The sequence below is a fragment of the Lampetra planeri genome, chromosome 48 (genome assembly GCF_965212315.1).
Source record: "Lampetra planeri chromosome 48, kcLamPlan1.2.h2, whole genome shotgun sequence".
In the NCBI taxonomy this organism is placed as follows: Eukaryota; Metazoa; Chordata; class Hyperoartia; order Petromyzontiformes; family Petromyzontidae; genus Lampetra; species Lampetra planeri.
The window spans coordinates 5,137,274-5,158,948 of NC_136154.1; the positions used below are offsets into that span (position 1 = coordinate 5,137,274).

At 43.5% G+C, this 21,675-nt stretch overlaps 1 protein-coding gene across 1 annotated transcript in view; it reads left to right on the forward strand.

The window, feature by feature from the left end:
• LOC144733724 (receptor-type tyrosine-protein phosphatase beta-like) overlaps positions 1-21,675 on the forward strand; it is a 116,943-nt gene that overhangs the window by 94,212 nt on the left and 1,056 nt on the right. The window contains exons 4-6 of the mRNA XM_078615748.1: positions 936-1,196; positions 20,575-20,835; positions 21,423-21,536. Coding sequence (XP_078471874.1) covers positions 936-1,196; positions 20,575-20,835; positions 21,423-21,536 — 636 coding nt within the window. The remainder of the gene's footprint in view (positions 1-935; positions 1,197-20,574; positions 20,836-21,422; positions 21,537-21,675) is intronic.

Here is a 21,675-nt window from a genome sequence, read left to right on the forward strand (position 1 = left end):
CGGCTAACATAACAGTAAACACCCTATCTGGTTGATTACGTTCTTCCAAAGATTGCTAAATTTGAGAGAAAGACAAAACACAGAAACGGAGACACACACACACACAAGCAGAGAGAGACTCACACAGAGACAAACACACACATAGGCACACAGAAACACAACGCCTATGTGTCGAGGCTTTAAATAGAGAGAGGTGCTGGGGAAGAGAGGGTGGGGGTTAGAGAACATTGAACAAACAAGCACGACTTTCCCATAGCGGACGGGAGAGCTCGACACTGCACTTCTAAACAACCAAGCCCATAGCAGACAGACGAGCCAAACACTGGACTTCTAAACAAACAAATTCGTCCTGCCCATAGCGGATGAACGAGCGAGACACTGCACTTCTAAACAAACAAGCACGGAGAAAGCAAATTTAGTAAAATTAGGAAGTTTAATTCAATGCAACCTTATTACTCAGAGCAACCCCTATGAGTAATAAGGCATGAGGAGGCTTTCGTCTACCAATTGATTTGTAAAGGCCTGTTAATAATCACTAATCAGCAACCCATCGTCAGAAAAAATAATCAACCCAGTGTGTAATGATTTTTGGTGACTGAGAAGTGAAAACCATAAAAAACCAGCGAAGCATATGGTGTTCAATCTTGATTTGAATCTTCCGTGACTGCAGGAATCCATACTCTTTGGTTCTTTTGGTAATTTATTTCTAACTACGTGACTTTACCGAAAGAACCAAAAGCATATGGTGTTCAATATTCATTATTAATTCCCGTCAACCCTTTACATTAACAACAAATGTTTATTTAAGTATTTGTCAAAGTTATCGAATTATGAAATACAGAATGTGTCATGATTTCAATTAGGGTTTTTTTCAGATACGTTACGTAAAAAAAATAACGTTGACAAAATGTCGCCCATGCCAAATGCCGTTTCAGTGTCAAGTTACACCCTTGTAACCATCACCAACAAGACGATGACGTCCATTACAATCTCTTGTATGACTTCTCTCCCGAACGCATACTTCTACTGGAACTACATGACAGAGACTATGAGTGGATACGTGAATTACTATTTATATTCATATTCAAACACATACACATTCACTAACCTGGTTCCTGGAAGGAACTACTCCGTGTCTGTGACGGCTTACCACGGGTCCTCCTCCCAAATATCAGATGTCGTCATGGACAGAACCTGTAAGTATCTCTACGGTCTACTGTCAATAATTGTACTACACCCTCAATTCATACCTGTCAACCCCTTATTATTGCATACCTTATTACATACCAATTCACACCTTATCGGTCACCCCGTGCCTTTATCAATCTCAACGTTCATCCTAAGAAGTTCCATCACATGGGAGAAACACAAACAAACAGACGATTTTTTTGCCCGTATCGAAACGGTTGTACACCATATATGGACCGGAAAACTCAATTTCCTTGCACAAGAACACGGATAAACCGTATGGGTTTGACAGGTATGTCAATTGTCCACACGAGTAATGACGAACCCTATTTTAGCCATTTGCAGCCCAACTCATTATTTCACATCTGGCACACTTAAACTTTATCCATGAGACGGCAAGCAATGTCAAGACCAGCGGGCTGGACTGTGGGATCTATGAAAATGTAAACATGGGCTGTATTCAAAGTTTTTCCACCAGGTGTATCATCTGCAGATAACATAGCATTTCCTTAGAGTACTCTCCTAAAATGGGGTGCCTTGGGTTAAGATCTTTGCTCACCGAGTTAAACCAGGGGCATATGTAAAATGTTGACTTCCTGAATTTAAATTCGGACATCTTGGAACTAGTACTGGTGAAGTATTGCATAGTCTCATGCGATTTGCCGAAGCTTACCTTGGTTGTGAGAATTGTTCCTCAACTTCTCAGTGAGGTTAAACAATTATAATTGTTATGTTAAATACTTACATGAGTGACAATTTATTCTGTTTGGGAATCAAGCTTTTATGACATACATTTGACCAGATGTACTCAAAAAAGAACATATAGATGATGTATCACCTTGAAACTGGATGTGATTTTACTACGTAAAAGTAGTTAAATAAAGCAGTCTGTTAAGAAAGGAGCCATGTGGCACCCCGTAATTTAACAATTTAGAACATGTTTATCCTAAGATGTTTCGTAAAAACATGATTTGATAGATAAGAACAGAACCAAGTCAGTAAGTGCCGACAGTGCATACATATTTCTGAAAGCGCTGCTGAAAAATTAGGTGGTCTGTGTTGTCATATACATCTGTGAGATCAAGGAGAACCAGATGGGCAAGAAACCCACAATCGGCATCGCCGAGGAGGCCACTTAGCACTCGTAACAGTGCTGTCTCCGTAGAGTGGCCTTGACTGCACTGGATAGCACAGACCATAAATGCCAAGATTATTAGACATCCTTAAACATTTTATGTTCCAAAACAATAGTAATACCGTGTTCAAAATGAAGGAATTTCAATGTAAATGATGTTTAAACTGCGAAATTTAATTGTTTAGAATAACGGTGTTTATGAAAACGTTAACATGTTGCTCATATGATTAATCTACTGCTGATGCTGTTTCACAGTGCCACCCAAAGTTATTGTGATCATCAGTGGCAAGACTGAAACAACCATGACTATCTCATGGACGGCTCCATTTTCTGACATAGACTACTACTCAGCTTACTTAAGAGACACTGCAACTTGGAATCTGATCGGAAACGAAAACTATAGCTTTCCAACTACAAGAACATTTTGGGATTTGGTTGCGAACAGAAACTACTCTGTGTATGTAGAGGCTCATAGTGGGGCCAATTCACAATTGTCAGATGTGGTCACAGGAAAAACCGGTACGTTCCTGAAAGTCTTAAAAACTTATAACTTCCATTGTTCTTTGTGATCGTAAGCACAATTGACTATCGTTTGATACTCATTTTGAAAATGCGCTGCCTATTTTTCTGGCATATAAAGTATATAATTGCAAATTTAAACAAAGCACACGATTCCTGTAGAGTGTTTACGCTATTGTGCAATAAGACCCTAATGGCGGGACCCTAGGGTCCCGAATAAACGTAAGTAAAACTCGCAATTAATTTATTTATTTTTGGCAATTATTATTGCCTGGTAGTTGTATTTTTCACAAACGTGATTGTGTTCAATTATCGTGCCACTATTATTACACTTTTTCTGGGTTAAATAAGTGAAGCTCCAATTATCCCAAACAATCTCACATCGAATCAGCAACTGAAGGTGAGAGACAAGGTGAATCAGGGCTGAGCTGACAAATTAGGCTCCATCCCTCTCACACAGGCACACATCTTTGCACTCTTGCGAATGAGACGATTCTGGTCTCTTGACTTTTCACACTATTAAACGAATACAGGCGTGTCTGGCTTAACGAGCGAGGTTTTTTCCGCGAAAATCGCTCGGTAAGCTAGTCGTTTTCCCATTGAGTTCCGTTTTGTGATGCCGCAGCCGCGAAGCCGCTCTGCGGGCACCCCACCTACGATATCCCCACCGCAAAGCGTCAGGGCCGACGCTGCTTTCCCCGCACCACCCCCCACATAAACACCCACCCCCCCCCCACCATAGAGCCCCGAGGGGAGGTCACCTGGCCGACAGGTTTTCACCCAGAAGCCCTTTCATGGGGATAATCTTGACGGTTTCCTGCGGCCAGGGAATTGGGCGATCTCCCACGATGCTAACTCACATTGTGGCGCCGTGACTTGGGTTGAAATTACATGGTCACGACGGGGCTGCCCAGCCACCACGGTTAAGATGCACACCACACACACGGGTCGGTAGGCAGGTAGGGGGCGGAGCCACGAACGGCGGGAAAGCGGGGTCGTCTCTCTGATTGGTCGGGCGCTCGGCACAAACAGGGAGAAGTACGTAGCTGGAAAGCAACGACCCGCGGCGGGAAGTCCAAGCGAGCTGATTGGCCAGTGGGTCGGAGCCGGGTTATCTTTGATGTAGGTAACAATAAAAGGGCCGCAGAAAGGGCAAGAAGCTCTCTTTCTGCTCAAGTCCGCCTCAGGACAGGAAGCTTGCCGGCTATTGGACCATCCGTGAGACGATCATCAGCGCAGACAGGCCCGCTCCCAGCGAGAGCTCCGTGCATCCTCGCCTTCACCCCGGCTCTCCAACGGCCGAACCGCGGCCGTGAGGCAGCCCGAGCAATGCCCCACAAGCAAGACTCGCGGACTCGCGGGGGTTTGGCCCAGGGAGGAGAGCCGGCTGGCGGCAGCCCTTCCCCCGCAAACGAGGAGCGCAGCAACTCTCACACGAGTGAGGGATCCGGAGACGGCGGACCCCCTCTGGCCGGCCCCCAGCAGGGAGAGGCCCTGGGGGCCAGCGCCCCCCACAACTTTTCCATGTTCAAATATGAGTTACGTTTTAGCTCCACTATCTTCCACTCTTTAACAACTTTTGAAAAAAAAAATACTAACTTAAATTAATAAATAATGCAATTCATATCAAATGTAATACCACACATGAAAGAAGTATGGTGCGAAATAATTTCAACATACATACATTAAAAACAACAGTGCTTGGTATTTATTTAGTTTCCATGGTAGAAGTTACGTGTGTGGAGGGAGCAGCAGGGGCCATGCAGGAAGCTGGTTCAAATATCACTTGCCGCTGATGTTAGCCGTGGCTTGGAATCGAACCAGGATTGCTGGATTTATAGCCACATTGCGAAATGGGGCGCTGTAACGGGATGAAATGAATCACGTAACAGAAATCGCCATGCTTGATCAATGCTTGATCCAGGTCGATTCCCATTAAAGCGAACATCGAATCGTAAAAAAACACATCGATTCCCATTCCAGTATTCCTTATATGGGCAAAACCATGCCCCATTATTTCATATATGGGCCTTCTTCATTAAAATAGTGTATAATTAATTATTTTGCGGTTGAATTTTATCCTGTTCACAGCGCCACTTCCTTTCCTCCACGTCTGCAATTAATTAGGGTCGCCACCCATTTATGGTGTCAGCAAAGGCCCGCCCCCCCATGACTAAGTACGCAAGTTCACTCAGCACAACATAACTGGTAAACAAACAGCTGCGAGCCGCCGTGTGCCCCGTGCCATCACAGGATGCATATTCATCAGTCTCTGATAAACGAACATTTTGCTTGTTTTGATAACAAATGGGTCCACATTCGAATTGCTCGTTGTAGGGGATTCTCGTTTAAAAAAACGCTCATTAAACGAGTAAAGCCTATAACTTTAACTTGTTTGTACTGGCACAATTGTTGTGCTAAGCCAACGATGGCTTGCCGCTTCTTTTTCCACGTGTTTGTCCCACTCATGTGGGGTCCGCTGTCCTTATCAACCTTCTCCACACTGCCCTGTCCTGCGCCATCTCTCTTTCCGCCCCTCAGGCCACCATGTCCGATCGCACCACATCGCCCCCACCTCTTTTTCTGCCTTCCTCTTGATCTCTTTCCTTCCACTTGCATCACTTGCAACTTCTGACCCACATAATTTTCCTGCTGTCTCTCAACATGACCGAACCACACCACCTTGAGTCTTCATATCACTTCTTCATTGCTCACCCTGTCCTTCCTTGTTAAACCCACCATCCACCAGAACATCCTCATCTCTGTGGCCTGGTCCTCCCTCTTTCTTGTGCCCCAGCACTCAGCCTCATACAACAGCACCTGCCTCACCACTGTCGTGTACACTTTTCCCTTCAACCAAACTGGGACCCTCTTATTGCACACCCCACCAGTCATCTTTTGTCATTTCAGCCATCCAGCCCTTGCTCTTGTTCTCATCTCTCCTTCTAGTGACCCATCAGCACACATCGTTGCACCCAGGTACTTAAACTCATTCGTCTTTATTAACTGGTCACTTCCAATTTGCAATCCATTATTTCCACTGAAATTTGCAACCATATAATCGGTCTTTGTCCGACTGATCCTCAACCCATTCCCTTCAATCTATTGCACCCAGATCTTCAAATAATTTCCACTACCCCTCTGATTTCACCGCATAACACAATGTTATCTGCAAACAGCATACACCATGAGGGCTCCCTCTGAAAATATCTCGCGTGTCCAGCACCAGGATGAATAGAAAAGGGCTCAGGGTGGATCCTTGCTTTACTCCTGCTTTTCTCTCCTTCATACATATCCAGGATCAGCTGGGCATATACCTCAGGAATACATCTCATACACCACCAGAGGAGCTCTCTAATCACCCTGTCGTACACTTTCTCAAGATCAACAAACACCATATGCAGGTCCAGTTTCTTCTCTCTGAACTTCTCCATCAATACTCTCAGTGCAAAGATTTCATCCATTTGTAATAAAGGACTCCTTCACACGATGTTGGTCTCCGTTGGTCCTTTATTGATGTTCTTCTCCTCCGCACTCTGCTGGCCTCCTCCTCAGCCCAGCGTCGTCTCTCCTCGCGCCCGCGCACTCTGCAGCTACCCTGCTGCTCCGTGTGCTCCCGCACACTCTGCAGCTACTCTGCTGCCTGTGCAACCTCGCACCCTCTGCTAGCCTCCGCTAGCCCTGTGCAACCTGCACGGTCCTGCTAGCCACTCTGCTAGCCCCGTGCAACCTCGCACGCCCTGTGCGCCCCGCGCACTCTGCTCTCTCCGCACCCCGCTAGCTGGCGCCGTTTGTCGAGCCCTATCAGCCTCGCGGCTGAGGGCACGGTGGCCACCCAACGTGGTCTCGCCTCTTCACTCCCTCGACTGCTCCAGATGTCTTCTGGTCTCCTTCCTATAACCTCTCTCCCACGTGACCCTGACTCCTCCCTCTCCCACGTGACCCTGACTCCTCCCTCTCGGATCGTCACATCCGGCCTGCCCATTTACGCTCGCATTACACATTGTTGACATTTTCTGTCTGAATCCAAACTGGCCCTCGCCACTATCCACCAGCTTCCTCAGTCTCCTTTCTATAATCCTTTCCCAGAGTTTCATGGTGTGACTCATCAATGCTATTCCTCTGTAGTTCTCAAACTCTTGTACATCACCGTTCCTTTTAAAGATGGGAACCAATGTACTCTCCACACATCCGACATTTTCTTATCCATCCAGATTTTCCCAAACAGCCCCATCAGTATTTCAACACCATTTTCTCCCATTAATTTAAACACAGCAATTGGAATCTGATTTGGTCACACTACCTTTGATGGTTCATGCTGCCTAGAGCTTCCACTACCTCTTCTGTCGTTATTGTATCTGCAACTACCTCATTTCTTTGATGCTCCTCAACCATTTTGCGTCATGGGGCTTTTACATTCAGCAACTTCTCAAAGTACTCTTTCCATCTCACTCAAACCAATATTGTTCGTTCTTCACTGCTCTTAACGAGATTCAGATGGTCGATGTCACTGGTCTTTCTCTTTCTCCGGCTCTTGCCAAAAAGTATACCATCTTCTCGCCTTTTTTGCTGTCAAGCTTCTGGTAGAGTTGTGCAAATGTAGTTTTCTTTGCCATTGCCACCACTCGCTTTGCCTCTCTTCTCACTGCCAGGTATTCATCCAGATAGTCCTTCTCTCTCGTATTCTGCCAGTCCTTAAACTTGACCTTTTTCTCTTTGTTGCCTTTTGCTCTTCATCACTCCACCACCATGTTTCCTTCTGTTTCATCTGCCTTTGCTCACTCCCACTGTACTACCTGCTGCTTTCAGTATTCCACTCACCAGTTGTTCCCACATTTCATAGCTTGCCAGCAGAAGTTTTCTTTCTCATTCTTTAGTCACCACCACTTCACCTTACTGCAGTTCTTTTGTCTCATTTTGTGCAGTGTGCACACTCTCCAGGAATTGTAAAAATGTATTGGGATTTCCTTTACAAACAGTCAAATCAAACATGTTTAAGTAAGTCAGCGATTCAATAGTTGATAACATAAAATTGCAGACTACGCAAAACTTGGCGATGTGTGCAGCTTGAAAATGTGGCTTGCAAATTACACAACAGGGAGAGTAATGAAGAACCCCTATTACTGCTGTTCATATCCCAGCTAATTATTTCACATCTTAGCCAAATGAACTGAACGCATGAGATAACATGGAAGGCCAAAACCAGGGGGACTGGTGGGCTTTACCAAGATAACCTTGGCTATGGTATCAGCTTGTTGCCACCAGCCGAGCCATCTGAAGTCAATGTTGCGGTTCCTTTGAGGAATTCTGAAAAAGAGGTGTCCTGTGATAAAACGGAAGCTCTGTGGATTGAACACATTTTTAATCACGAGGTGAAAATTGAGGGTCACAGCCCTGGCTTCCCTCTATAACAATTATAGCTGGTGTACCGGTTATAGGAGTATGGCTGTGGAGAAGCCCTATTATGCAAATTTAACTGCTATAAAATGGTCAACAAAGAAGGGGGATGTCACGTGAGGAGAAGAGGATGGTGTCAGAAAACAGCAGCCAGGAGCAGGATGCCTCTATTTACCGCTAGTATTGAGACACCACACCAATGGAGCCACCAGTGCTCTACCTACTGTTACACTGTAGAGACACCACACCAAAGAAAGCACTTAAGTGCTGCATATTGCCACATGCTGACTATTAAGGTCTGGGACATGCAGGACCGTGAGTCCTGTAAACAGGTGTGCCGGTGGGTGTATAAGGGTGATGGAGTTAGGCGGTTTTGTTGCGTGTACAAATGGGTTCCTTTTTTATTAAGTCACATACAGCACACAAGTCAGATAATTTTCATGGGGGTTCTGCCTATAAAGTGCATGAAAGTATCATCGATAAAAGTGTGTCAAAACGACCAACCCGCTGGTGTGTTACTTTGGGGTGCTATTTACGTGGCAGGTTGGGCCACATCGCAAACAAATTGTAGGCAAAACCATAACATAACTGGGAGACAGACTGAGAGGAAAATCAGTCCTTGGTCAACTGAGGCTGTGTCAACCAGGACAGAAGCTCACATGACCTATGCATGCAAAACTGTTGATGGGATAAAATAAATTGGTAGTCTTAAGAGATGGCGGAAAAATTCCGGTGTTGGGTATGTGGGTGGATTTTTCTGAAAACCAAGTACAACCAGGAGTAGTGAATAGCCCACAGACCTAGACAAGCAAGAGTGTGAAGGGACACTGGATGCAGTGGAGTCAGGGTAAAACGAGTTGTTGTGGCCGACTCTCAATTAACAGGAAAATACTTAATAGATGGTATAGCACGAACATGTCCAATGGCCAATATTTAATTGACGTTCCCTTACCTTTCATGAGTTGGTTAATGTTATGTGCGTGGATGAACCTCTGCATTTGTGGCGGGTAATATCCCAGGTGCGACATAACTAGAAAGGGTACAAAGGCATGACGGAGTAAGGGATGAATCACAGGAGTTCGTGCAGGGAGAGGAAATATCTCAAGCCGTTAAGAGAGCAGACAGAGCATGTGACGAAAAACCCATCAAGTAATTACGGAATGCCTATAGAGGACTTGAAAAGTGCCAAGGAGCAGGAGTTTTCTCTAAAGACATTGTGGGCAAGCAAGGCAAAACAAAATCGGGTATACTGGTAAAATAAATTCCAGCAGAAAAGCAGTGGCAAAGATTGTTGTATCAAGAGTTTTCGTCTGCTCACATAGATAATGGGGAGATGTTTTCACCACAGGTGATACAAAGTGAGTTGAGAACACAGTGATGGGATTGGAACATGATTCCTTGCTTGAGGGACATATGGTTGTGCGAATTACTCTTGATAGGATTAATCTCTTAAAATTTTTACTGGTCTCGGGTCAATAAAGATGTAAAACGATATTCTATTTTATTTAGGATTTATATCGTGCCCTTTTCAGGGCACTTTACAACATAAGCTGACGGCAGTACACAAGGGGCTAAAGGGGAGCAATGGGTGGGGTGGAGCGGCTGTCAGTGAGGGAGATGACGGAAGGGATGGAGGGACAGAGGCTGGGAATGGAGCTGATGTTTTCGGGATGGGGAAGGAGGAATTCGGTGGAGAGTGATAGTGAATGAGGGGACAGATAGGTGCAATGTGGATGAAAGGCAGCGGGGTATGGGACACAAGCATGAAGTGGTAAGATATGTGCTTTTGCTGGGCATGGTTGAGGGTAGGTGTAGGGTGGTAGGGGCAGAGTTCTGGTGGCCGCATAGTTGAGCTGATTGAAGTGTACAGTGGAGGGATGGGGGAGAGATGTGGTTAGGTGCACATAGAGAAAGCGAGACATTGGAGCCGGGTCAATAATTAAGGTTTTTGTAGGAAGAGGACCGGGGGAGTCGGTCAGAGGTGGAAGAAGGAACCGATGAAGGCAGTAGAAGAGAAAAAACAATATAAAAAAAGAAAAGACCTATGGACAGAGTGAAACAAGGAAAGCAAGGGGGAGAGTAATTTAGAGAGGAAGTTTGGTCCAGTGCAATTGGGCAAGAAGAGAGAAATAAAGAAAGCAAGACTGGGCATGAGGAGGTGAAGGAACAGTGAAAAAAAGGGAATATTGAGATCGAAGAGCGCGTGAAGGGACGTATTGGGAAACGAGAGAAGAGAGGTGGGGGAGAAGGGCAAGACCGTGCAAAGCTTTAAATACTAGGGTGAGGAATTTAAAAAGACAGCGGTGATAAAACAGGAAGCCAGTGAAGTTGTTGGAGAGGAGAGCAGTGAGATGTGTTGGGAAGGTTGAGTACAGTGCATGCCGCTGCATTATGGAAGTGTTAGAGAGGGTTAAAGGCGTAAGCAGGGAGAACTACCAGGAGTGAGTTGCAGTAATCAAGACAAGTGAAGACAAGGGAGTGTACGAGGAGTTTGGCAGCAGTGGTAGTGATGAGGGGGCAGATTTCCCTGGTGTTGTACAAATCGTAACAGCATTTGAGTGATCTTGGCAATGTGGAAATTGAAGGAAAGAGTGGAATTGAAAGGAGGTTTTGGGAAATACATGTTTGTATGGCTGTTAGACAGGATTATATGCAGAGGGAACGATCGGGGATGAATGATTTGAAGAAGAAAATTTGAATGTCATTTGCAAACATGTGATAGGAAATATCAAAGGAACAAAGAATAGACTCAAGGGCCGATGTGTATACGGAGAACAGAAGGGGACCAGATACCAAGCCCCCTGGGGGATACCAACCATGACAGAGGTGATTGAAGAAGAGCAGTGGTTGAAAGAGACAGTCGATGAATGGGAAGTTGTGTAGGAATGGATCCAAGAAAGAGGGGTGTCAGAGATGCTGACGTTGGAGAGAGTGGATAAGAGGATGGAGTGGTCAAAGATGTCGAAGGCAGAAGACAGGCTGAGAGAGATAAGGACGGAGGATAGACCGGAGTGAAGTGAGTTAGCCAGGTGGTTGTGGATGTGAAAGAGGGCAGTTTCAGTGGAATGGAGAGGGCGAAACCCAGACCGATGGAGGGGATATACAGTCAGTGGGAAAAGATGTAGAATGAGAGGTGGGATTGCACTAAGCATTCAAGGAGTTTGGAGAAATTAGAAAGCAAGGAAAAGGGGTGATAGTATGCAGGGACAGAAGGATATAGAGAAGGTTTTTTGAGAAGCGGTATGATGATGATGATTTTGTAAGGGTTGGGGAAAATGTCAGAAGAGAGGGAAGAGTTAAAGAGAGCAAAGAGAAATGGATGTATAGTGGGGAGAATGTATGGAGGAAGGAAAGGCAGAAGGGGAACGAGGGAGGAAAAGGTAATGCAGGTTTTGGAGGTTATGATAGACAGTTCCAGAATAGAAATATGGCAGACAGCAATTAAGGGAATATACGTACTGTAGTGACATAGAATTGGTCACTAAGTAGCATAGCACTAGCTGCTGACAGGGAAGGGGATCTGCAGCTTGTAGCAGCCCTGATTGACATCAGTCCACGTAATAGACCCGAAAGGGATCTAGGGTAAAAGTTATGGAAGGGACAATGAGGGCCCACTAGTAGGTTCTAGAAGGGGCGTGGCGAGGGCGGAGCGAAGCCACGCTAACAGGATAAAAGGGGACACCAAGCGGGAGCTCGGGGACGTCCTTTGGAGTGAGATCCCCTGCTGTTGCCTTTGCCGATGTCGTCTCGTGGCTTCGTTGCTGTCGTTGTCCACTTGATAATTGAGCTGCAAGCAGTAGTTGGCTGTCTTAGTTCAGCGCCGTCAGTGTCACATGGCTAGCGTTGTGTTGTAGGCTAGCAACCAGTTAAGCGAGAGACAGAGTGTTGTGTGTAAGTGTGCTCCGTGTTTAAAGAATTGCCTCCAAGAATTTACGTCTCCAAGTCAGTCACTACAGTAGGATGTAGTGTGGAGAGGTCAGTAGGTACAGGGATGTCAGGTGGTTGCACAGTCACCAAGGAGGAGCGTATATGGTCGATCTTGGTCATAAAGTAGTTGGAGAAAACCACAGAAGTGGGGGCGTAAGAGGAAATTACAGGAGCGGTAGAAGACGGACGGAGCAGAGTTTAGAGTATTGAAGCGTACAGCAGGGTGTGGAGATGGGGAGGAAATGAGGGAAAGTATGATTGGCAAAAAGCCTCCACAGCCAAAGTATAATTTGATAGTAGGGAAGTAGATGAGGAACATGAATCATGACTTGGTGAGGTCCTTCAGATGTGCTCCGTTTTGTGCATGAGCCGATGCTATGACTTGAGCATTGGTGATAACTAAGGACATGGGGGGGGGGCGTTGCGTAGGGTGGAAGAGGAGTAGAGGTGCAAGCGCGTCCAAAGGGGAAGAAAGTAATACATTTATGACAGAATAAGCAGTGTTGGGGTGCAGTGAGGAGAAATCAAAGATAGGGGGAAGAAATTAGGAAACCAAGGAAATAAGTGCTCAATGGTCAAGAGAACATGGGTTGCGGTGGAGGCGTGGAGATGTGGGAAAGGTGTGAGGGGAGGGAACGAGGAGTGTCACATAACTGTAACAATTCTTTTTTTTGTCCCTGGGTAGTCTTATTTCCTAATTGCTTATGTCTGAAATGTACAGAAAATAACTATTATTCCCCACAAACTTTGCTTTTGTGACCAGGACAGTAATATTTTTAAATTTGCCTATTTTCCAGATCATTCCAGATAGGTTCAGTGCTGAGTAAACTTGGAGTAACTTCTAGAACCTTCTAGAACCGTCCAGTAATATAAATAGTAGTATAAATACAGGGGCCTTAAGCCCACCAGTTCAGTTTAGTTCCAGCTGCCCAAGTGGATAATATCCGTATTTTTCTGAGTTGGCATCAAGAGGCTGCAAGCATCTGGCAGACTCATTTTGCTATGTCTGTGGCCAAAGTATCAAACAAGAGTGAAAAAGTACTCTGTGGAAGCATCTGCTAAGATGTGTGAGACCTACAAGGCATATTTCGGTATGCCTGTCGGGGATCAAGACACACCCTAGGCACCTCATTTCACCTGCGAGCAATGCAAAAAAAAAAACTGGGAGGTAAGATGGACAATTCTTGCTCGGAATTGTCGCCTCATGTCAGAAGGGGTGATGTTGGACAGGATTGGCAACCAGACCTCAAACATTCTCTATCTTCCAGAATGTATTCACCATGTTTATAAATCTACATGTTAGATGTTAAACATTGGAGCAGTGTTGCAATGTTTTATGCACTGTGTTATGAGCCCGGTGATATGAGTGTGGTTCCAGTTCCAGTGATAGACAACATCTGAAGCAGTCTGTCACAGTTCACTCGCTCAAGCAACCCCCATGAGTGGATTGGCAGGGATATAAATTATTACTGATCAGCAACCAATGACCAGAATAAGTTGCAACCCAATGTGTATTAAACGTACGTTACCAAGAAATTAATATTATTAAAATAAAACTAGCCCAAGGATGTGGTATTAAATATTCACAAGGCCTCGGCACAGATTCGTTGTCCTTCTGCTTGTCTTGGTGTGTATCTCGCTCGGTGTGTTTTTGTGTGTCTCTCTCTGCATGTGTATCTGCCTATGTTGTTTCCATGTATGTGTTTTATCATTCATTCTTACCTGATGATGGTTGATGGTGTTGCAATCGAAACGTCGTATTCTATTATTATGGGATTTTATTTTCTACGTGACTTTACCGAAATAACCAAAGAGTAATTCCTGCAGTCACGAAAGCTTCGAATCTAGTTTTATTCATAATTAATTAACTCTAAACAGGAAATGGTCATTTGCATGTTATTGAACGTTTTATTGTGATTTTAATTATTTTTTCCTCATTTGCTTTGTTTTGTCAAAAAAGTTAAAAAATTTGTTTTTTAAATGTCGCCAATGCCAGATGCCGTTCCAGTGCCAAGTTACACCATTGTAACCATCACCAACAAGACTATGACGTCCATTACAGTATCCTGGATAACTTCTCTCCCTAACGCGTACTACTACTTGATCTACGTGACAGAGACTATGAGTGGAAGACAGATTTACAATTCATCGTCAAATTCAAACACTTTCACATTGACTAACCTGGTTGCTGCAAGGAACTACTCCGTGTATGTGACGGCTTACAATGGGTCCTCCTACCAAATATCAGATGTCGTCATAGACCGTACCTGTAAGTACCAATATGGATTTACAAAGAGTTGTAAATCATTACCGATCCGTAATTATAGCCTGTCCGCCCTGTCCCTCTCTGCTTGCTGTTAATCCGAGTGAAGACAGGTTGGCTATAAAAACAACATACTTGTAAATTAGGGAAATCATATTTCAATGACAATAAACATATAAACAAATATAATTTTTTATATCATGGGATATCTGCAAAAACACCTATTCTGCTTTCCCCATTCGCCCAATCTTAAAATGAACCTCTAATTCAGCCATTTTTTGACTTCCTCACGAACAGCACAACACAATAACACCAAATGCTATCAATGATTACAAAACTTGTATTTTCACACACTATACTCATATTTCTACTCCGTTATATATTTGATTCGAGTTGGATTAATCAAAATAGTTAATAAGATTTGTAAAATAAGTAAATAATGAGCTACGATGCAGAAACCATCTTATTAGATTGCAAGTGCAAAACCAGGCAAACAAAATACAACTAAATAAGTTAACATTTCACACCTGCAATAGCGATCAAAAACACCCTCCACGTCATAACGCCACGGCTGATTGTCTGTTAATGGGATTAAGCACCATTGTTAATATTCTAGACCTAATTATTATAAGTATTTTTATATTGAAATCAACGTTAATGTGGAAGTCTTAACTGTGCATATCTTCATTACCACCAATAACTCAACAGTCAATCAACATTACCGAGTTCCTGCAATTCAATTGACATTCAAATCATCAGTATAGGCAATCCCTCGCAATTAAGGATGATTGTTTTCCACAGAAAAGTTGGATTTAATTATCAGTGGGTCCGAATATGGCTGAAAATACCAATTGGGGATCGATAGATTCTGCCGCAGCTCTGGGATCCATGTCCAGAAAAAGTGGTGGTGGTGTGGAACTGCATTAGAAAGTCGGGCTGCAGCGTTGCTGTCTCTGCCAGTCCCACTTTTTCTATTTCCGCCATTGAGTTTCATTAAAATCGACTCTGTGTCCATCTGAGGTGACCCTGGGAGAGTCTCCCTTGATTTGGTGTCAAATGAGCACTTCATACTCTTTGGTTATTTCGGTAAAGTCACGTAGGTATAAAATAAAATAATTCACGACGTTTCGATCGCAACACAAGTGGTCGTCATCAGGCGGAAAAATATAATCCAGCAGTGGAACTGCTGAGCTAGTTCAGCAGTTAAAATGCTGGACGACTGTTTGTGTTGCGATCGAAACGTCGTGATTTATTTTATTTTATGCCTACGTGACTTTACCGAAATAACAAAAAAGTATGGATTCCTGCAATCAAGAGGGAGCGCTTCATGTTGGCCTTGAGGATATCCTTGAAGCGCTTTCTCTGCCCTCCTCTTAAACGTACACCCTGACTTAAGCTGAGAGCAGAAGACTTCCTTCGAGAATCTGGAGTTGGGCAAATTGATATGGCCGGCCCAACGAAGCCGATTTTGAATGATAATGGCCTCAATGCTCGTGTTTGTTTGCGAGAGGACGCTGATGTTAGTGCGTCTGTCTACCCACCTGATTTAAGGATCATATATTATTGGAGCTAATGTAATATGCTGCTTTCCAGCAATTGATCAGCTCAAATGTAAATTGGGGGCGTGCCTCGTACCCTGCAGTACGCATAGGGCTCTGGGTCCAATCTCTGACCACCATTACATTATCTTTAATTATGAAAAAAAAACTAATCTGGCTAACCATATCAATTAGCACAGTGCACAATTATATGTGTGATTAATCAAAGCTGACCTCACACTGGCTACACAGCCCAATGTGTAATAAAATTTGGTTACTGAGAAGTGAAAATTATCAAGACAAAACTTGCCCAAGCATGTGGTGTTCAACATTCAATGGTAATTCTTGTTCACTCTTAAATCGACACCAAATGGTAATTTACATATGTTATTGTATTATGAAAGAATACAGAATGTTTCACAATTTTCATTAATTTATTTCCATTTGCATTGTTTTGTTAAAGTGAGACATCTTGTTATTACAATATCATCCATTCTAGATGCCGTTTCAGTGCTAAGTTACACCATTGTAACAATCAGCAACAAGACTATGACGTCCATTACAGTCTCTTGGATAACTTCTCTCGTGAACGTATCCAACTACCGGATCCACATGACAGACACTATAAGTGAAAGAGAGAATTACTATGACTATCCATATTTAAGCACGTACACATTCACTAACCTGGTTGCTGGAAGGAACTACTCCGTGTTTGTGACGGCTTACAACGGGTCCTCCTCCCAAATATCAGATGTCGTCATGGACACAACCTGTAAGTACTTATACGATCTCCTATCAATAATTCTACTGCATCTTCAATTGACCACTAATAATGACAAACCTTATTTTAGCCATTTGCAGCCCAGCTGATTATTTAACATCTGGCACAATTGAACTGTATCCATTAGCCAGCATAGCAGGCTGGTAAGTATTATCAGCTTGTTACCACAATCTGTGCAATCTGGAGGTAACATTTCGGTTTATTTGTTACATTCTGCAAACAGGGTATCTTGTGATAAAACGGTAACTGTTGATTGAACACATGTTTAATCAAAGCTACATGCGGCATGTCTTGCACCTTACGAGTCGGGAAGGTGAATTGTTGCCGCATGTCAAAAGGAGTTATGTTGGACAGGACCAGCAACAAAACATCCAAACATTCCTCCAATATTGCAATATCTTTCTGAATGTAATAGCCATGTTTATAAATTCTCATGTCAGATGTAAATAATTTGCTGGAGCAGTGCTGAAATAGTTTATGCACTGTGTTATGAACCCGGTGATCTGTGCGAATCCAGCCAATGGCAACATCAATAGCAAGTTACATCTGAATCAGTCTTAGGCCCACTTCACTCGCTCACACTAGTAATGGTGATGAAGTTTGGTCAAGTAATCCCTGAGTAAGAAGGCATGAGGAGACTTTCGTCGACCAGTGGATTTGCAAAGGCCTGTAAATTATCACTGATCTGCAACCCATGATCAGAAAAAGAATCAACCCAATGTGTACATAATTTTGGTTACTGAGAAGTGAAAACTACATATAAAAGTAGCCAAGCATATGGTGTTCAATATTCATAATTAATTTCCATGAACCCTTACATCAACAACAAATGTATTCATGTATTTGTCAACGTCATTGAATTATGAAAGAAAACAGAATGTTGTCAGGATTTTTTTTTCAATGTGCAGTAAGTTTTGTATTTTCTTTACTTTGTTGACTAAATATCGCCCATGCCAAATGTCGTTTCAGTGCCACTTTATACCATTGTAACCATCACCAACAAGTCCATGACGTCCATTACATTCTCTTGGATGACTTCTCTCCCTAACGCGTACTACTACGTGATCTACGTGGCAGAGACTATAAGTGGAAGACAGAATCCCATAGAAAATCAATATTTAAACATGCTCACATTGACGGACCTGGTTCCTGGAAGGAACTACTCCGTGTCTGTGACGGCTAACAACGCGTCCTCCTCCCAAAGATCAGATGTCGTCATGGACAGAACCTGTACGTATTTATATGCTCTACTGTCAATAATTGTACTGCATCTTTAATTGACAAGGTACAGTGAGGGAAAAAAGTATTTCATCCCCTGATGATTTTGTACGTTTTCCCACTGACAAAGAAATGATCAGTCTATAATTTTAATGGTAGGTATTTTTGAACAGTGAGAGACAGAATAACGAACAAAAAATCCAGAAAAACGCATGTCAAAAATGTTATAAATTGATTTGCATTTTAATGAGGGAAACAAGTATTTGACCCCTCTGCAAAACATGACTTTGTACTTGGTGGCAAACCCCTTGTTGGCAATCACAGTGGTCAGACGTTTCTTGTAGTTGGCCACCAGGTTTGCACACATCTCAGGAGGGATTTTGTCCCACTTCTCTTTGCAGATCTTCTCCAAGTCATTAAGGTTTCGAGGCTGACTTTGGCAACTCGAACCTTCAGCTCCCTCCACAGATTGTCAATGGGATTAAGGTCTGGAGACTGGCTCGGCCACTCCAGGACCTTAATGTGCTTCTTCTTGAGCCACTCCTTTGTTGCCTTGGCCGTGTGTTTTGGGTCATTGTCATGCTGGAATACCCATCCACGACCCATTTTCAATGCCCTGGCTGAAGGAAGGAGGTTCTCACCCAAGATTTGATGGTACATGGCTCCGTCCATCGTCCCTTTGATGCGGTGAAGTTGTCCTGTCCCCTTAGCAGAAAAACACCCCCAAAGCATAATGTTTCCACCTCCATGTTTGACGGTGGGGATGGTGTTCTTGGGGTCATAGGCATCATTCCTCCTCCAAACAACACGAGTTGAGTTGATGCCAAAGAGCTCCATTTTGGTCTCATCTGACCACAACACTTTCACCCAGTTGTCCTCTGAATCATTCAGATGTTCATTGGCAAACTTCAGACGGGCATGTATATGTGCTTTCTTGAGCAGGGAGACCTTGCGGGTGCTGCAGGATTTCAGTCCTTCACGGCGTAGTGTGTTACCAACTGTTTCCTTGGTAACTTTGGTCCCAGCTGCCTTGAGATCATTGACAAGATCCTCCCGTGTAGTTCTGGGCTGATTCCTCACCTTTCTCATGATCATTGCAACTCCACGAGGTGAGATCTTGCATGGAGCCCCAGGCCGAGAGAGATTGACAGTTCTTTTGTGTTTCTTCCATTTGCGAATAATCGCACCAACTGTTGTCACCTTCTCACCAAGCTGCTTGGCGATGGTCTTGTAGCCCATTCCAGCCTTGTGTAGGTCTACAATCTTGTCCCTGACATCCTTGGAGAGCTCTTTGATCTTGGCCATGGTGGAGAGTTTGGAATCTGATTGATTGATTGCTTCTGTGAAGAGGTGTCTTTTATACAGGTAACAAGCTGAGATTAGGAGCACTCCAATTAAGAGTGTGCTCCTAATCTCAGCTCGTTACCTGTATAAAAGACACTTGGGAGCCATAAATCTTTCTGATTGAGAGGGGGTCAAATACTTATTTCCCTCATTAAAATGCAAATCAATTTATAACATTTGTGACATGCGTTTTTCTGGATTTTGTTGTTGTTACTCTGTCTCTCACTGTTCAAATAAACCTACCATTAAAATTATAGACTGATCATTTCTTTGTCAGTGGGCAAACGTACAAAATCAGCAGGGGATCCAATACTTTTTTTCCCTCATTGTATAATGACGAACCCTTTTTTTGCCATTCGTAGCCCAAATTATTATTTCACATTTGGCACAATTGAACTTGCCCATTTAGACAGCATAGGTCAAGACAAGCAGGCTGGTCTGTGGGATATGACAGTAAATATGGGCTGTATTTAAAAAATTTGCAACGAAGTGCCTCATCTGCAGGTAAGATAGCATTTCCTTTGAATACTCCCCCAGTACCAACCGAGTCTATTCCTCACTTCTCTCCCAAGTTTCTAGCCCTCATTAACTCTAACTGGCCTCTCTATTGATGTGCTTTAAAGAAAGGCCTTTGCCAGAATTGTTGCTTATTATATATATTGAGTTTATTTTTAATTGTGCATGACATGGTAATTATGTACATTTAGCAGTAGAGTAGCTATTCATTCAGTGTACACAGATATGTCTTAGTGCTCTCTAGCTTCAGGGTTATATCGAAGTTGCGTTTGTGCATAGAATGGGTTTGCCTCGCTTTTTGGTTGTTTGTGCGATTTTGCATAAATTTGCCTCACCTTTTTCTACCCACAATTCGCCACGTGGTTTAAATTCAATGATATGCAGCTATGCGGTCGGAAGTGATACAACATTGTGTGTGTACTCTTTGCGCTACTTGGCATGCATCTGTCTTGTGTGGTTCATTGTAGGTTGGGTGACTGTGGCTTATGCTCTGCAGTTTTGCTTTGTGTCCCGTTTTTCGAATGCATCTACTTCATATAGCAAAGGAATCTGTAAATGGAATTTAAAGTCTTTCACTGCACGTGCCCTCCCTGGCAAAGCCACAATCTCTTTGCGCCATGCTCTTACTGTGGCCTCGGGACATAATACTTTTACGTTTACTTTTGAGTACAAACTCACATTGGAAAACATTACAGAACCAAAGCCCAAAAGTGTTGTGTTTTCCTCATTCTCTGTTGCTGTTTTACAGTGCCACCTAAAGTGAATGCCTCAGTGCTTGTGAAGACCACGACAACCATGACCATCTCATGGCCCACCAATCCTTGGGATGTGGACTACTTCATTGTCATCTTAAACGAAACAACTAATACTTCCGTAACTCACACCCTCAATGTATCATCTAGCCCTGCAACATTTACGTATCTGGTACCTGGCAGCAATTACAGTGCATCTGTAGTATCTCACAGTGGGAGAAATGCCACACCATCAGACAAAATCTCAGACAGAACATGTAAGTACTTAAATTGGCTCATCCATTATTGATTCCATTACATTTCTGATATGTTACACATAATCGATGCCATTACCTGACTGTGAGTGGTAAGATGCCCCATTAGAAACTGTTTCAACGAGGGAAAATACTATGCTTAAAAGCCCCACTGTCATACATGTCAACGCCTTATCTATGCCTACCTTATTGCAGACCAATTCAGATCTTATTGTTCACCCTGTGCCCTTATAAATACCAACGTTCATGCTACAAAGTCCCATCACAAGGGAGAAATATAAACAGACAAAAATATAAACATAAATGTTTCGCGTATTGAAACGGCTGTACGCCGTTTGGACCTTCACTCAATTTCTCTGTATAAGAATACGGGTAAATCATATGGGTTGACAGGTATGCACTGGGCAACAAACTGTGGTGTCATTTCCCACAGGTGTTGCACTGTATAAACATAGCAGGATGCGGTAATGACTTAGTGCTCTGTCATGGTATTAACTACCCAGATATTTCCTGACGTTAATTTTTATGATTGTTTTATGACTGTGCAAAATGTGATAGTCAAGATTTCATGGACATTGTTCTTTCCCCAGATCCAGCAACTGTCAGAGGCTTTTATTGCTTCAAGTATTCCACGGAGAATATTTCCTGCAGTTGGTCTCTCCCCATTGGCGTATGGAGCTTGCTGTACCTGGAAGTGATTAATGGCAAAACTATATTGCAGAACGTTAGCATTTCAAATGAAGAACCCTTGTTCATAACCACATATCCTGTGGGCGATCCAATTGTAGAGCAACAAGGATATGGAACTACCAATAGAACATTTGCCATGCTTGGACGTCTGAA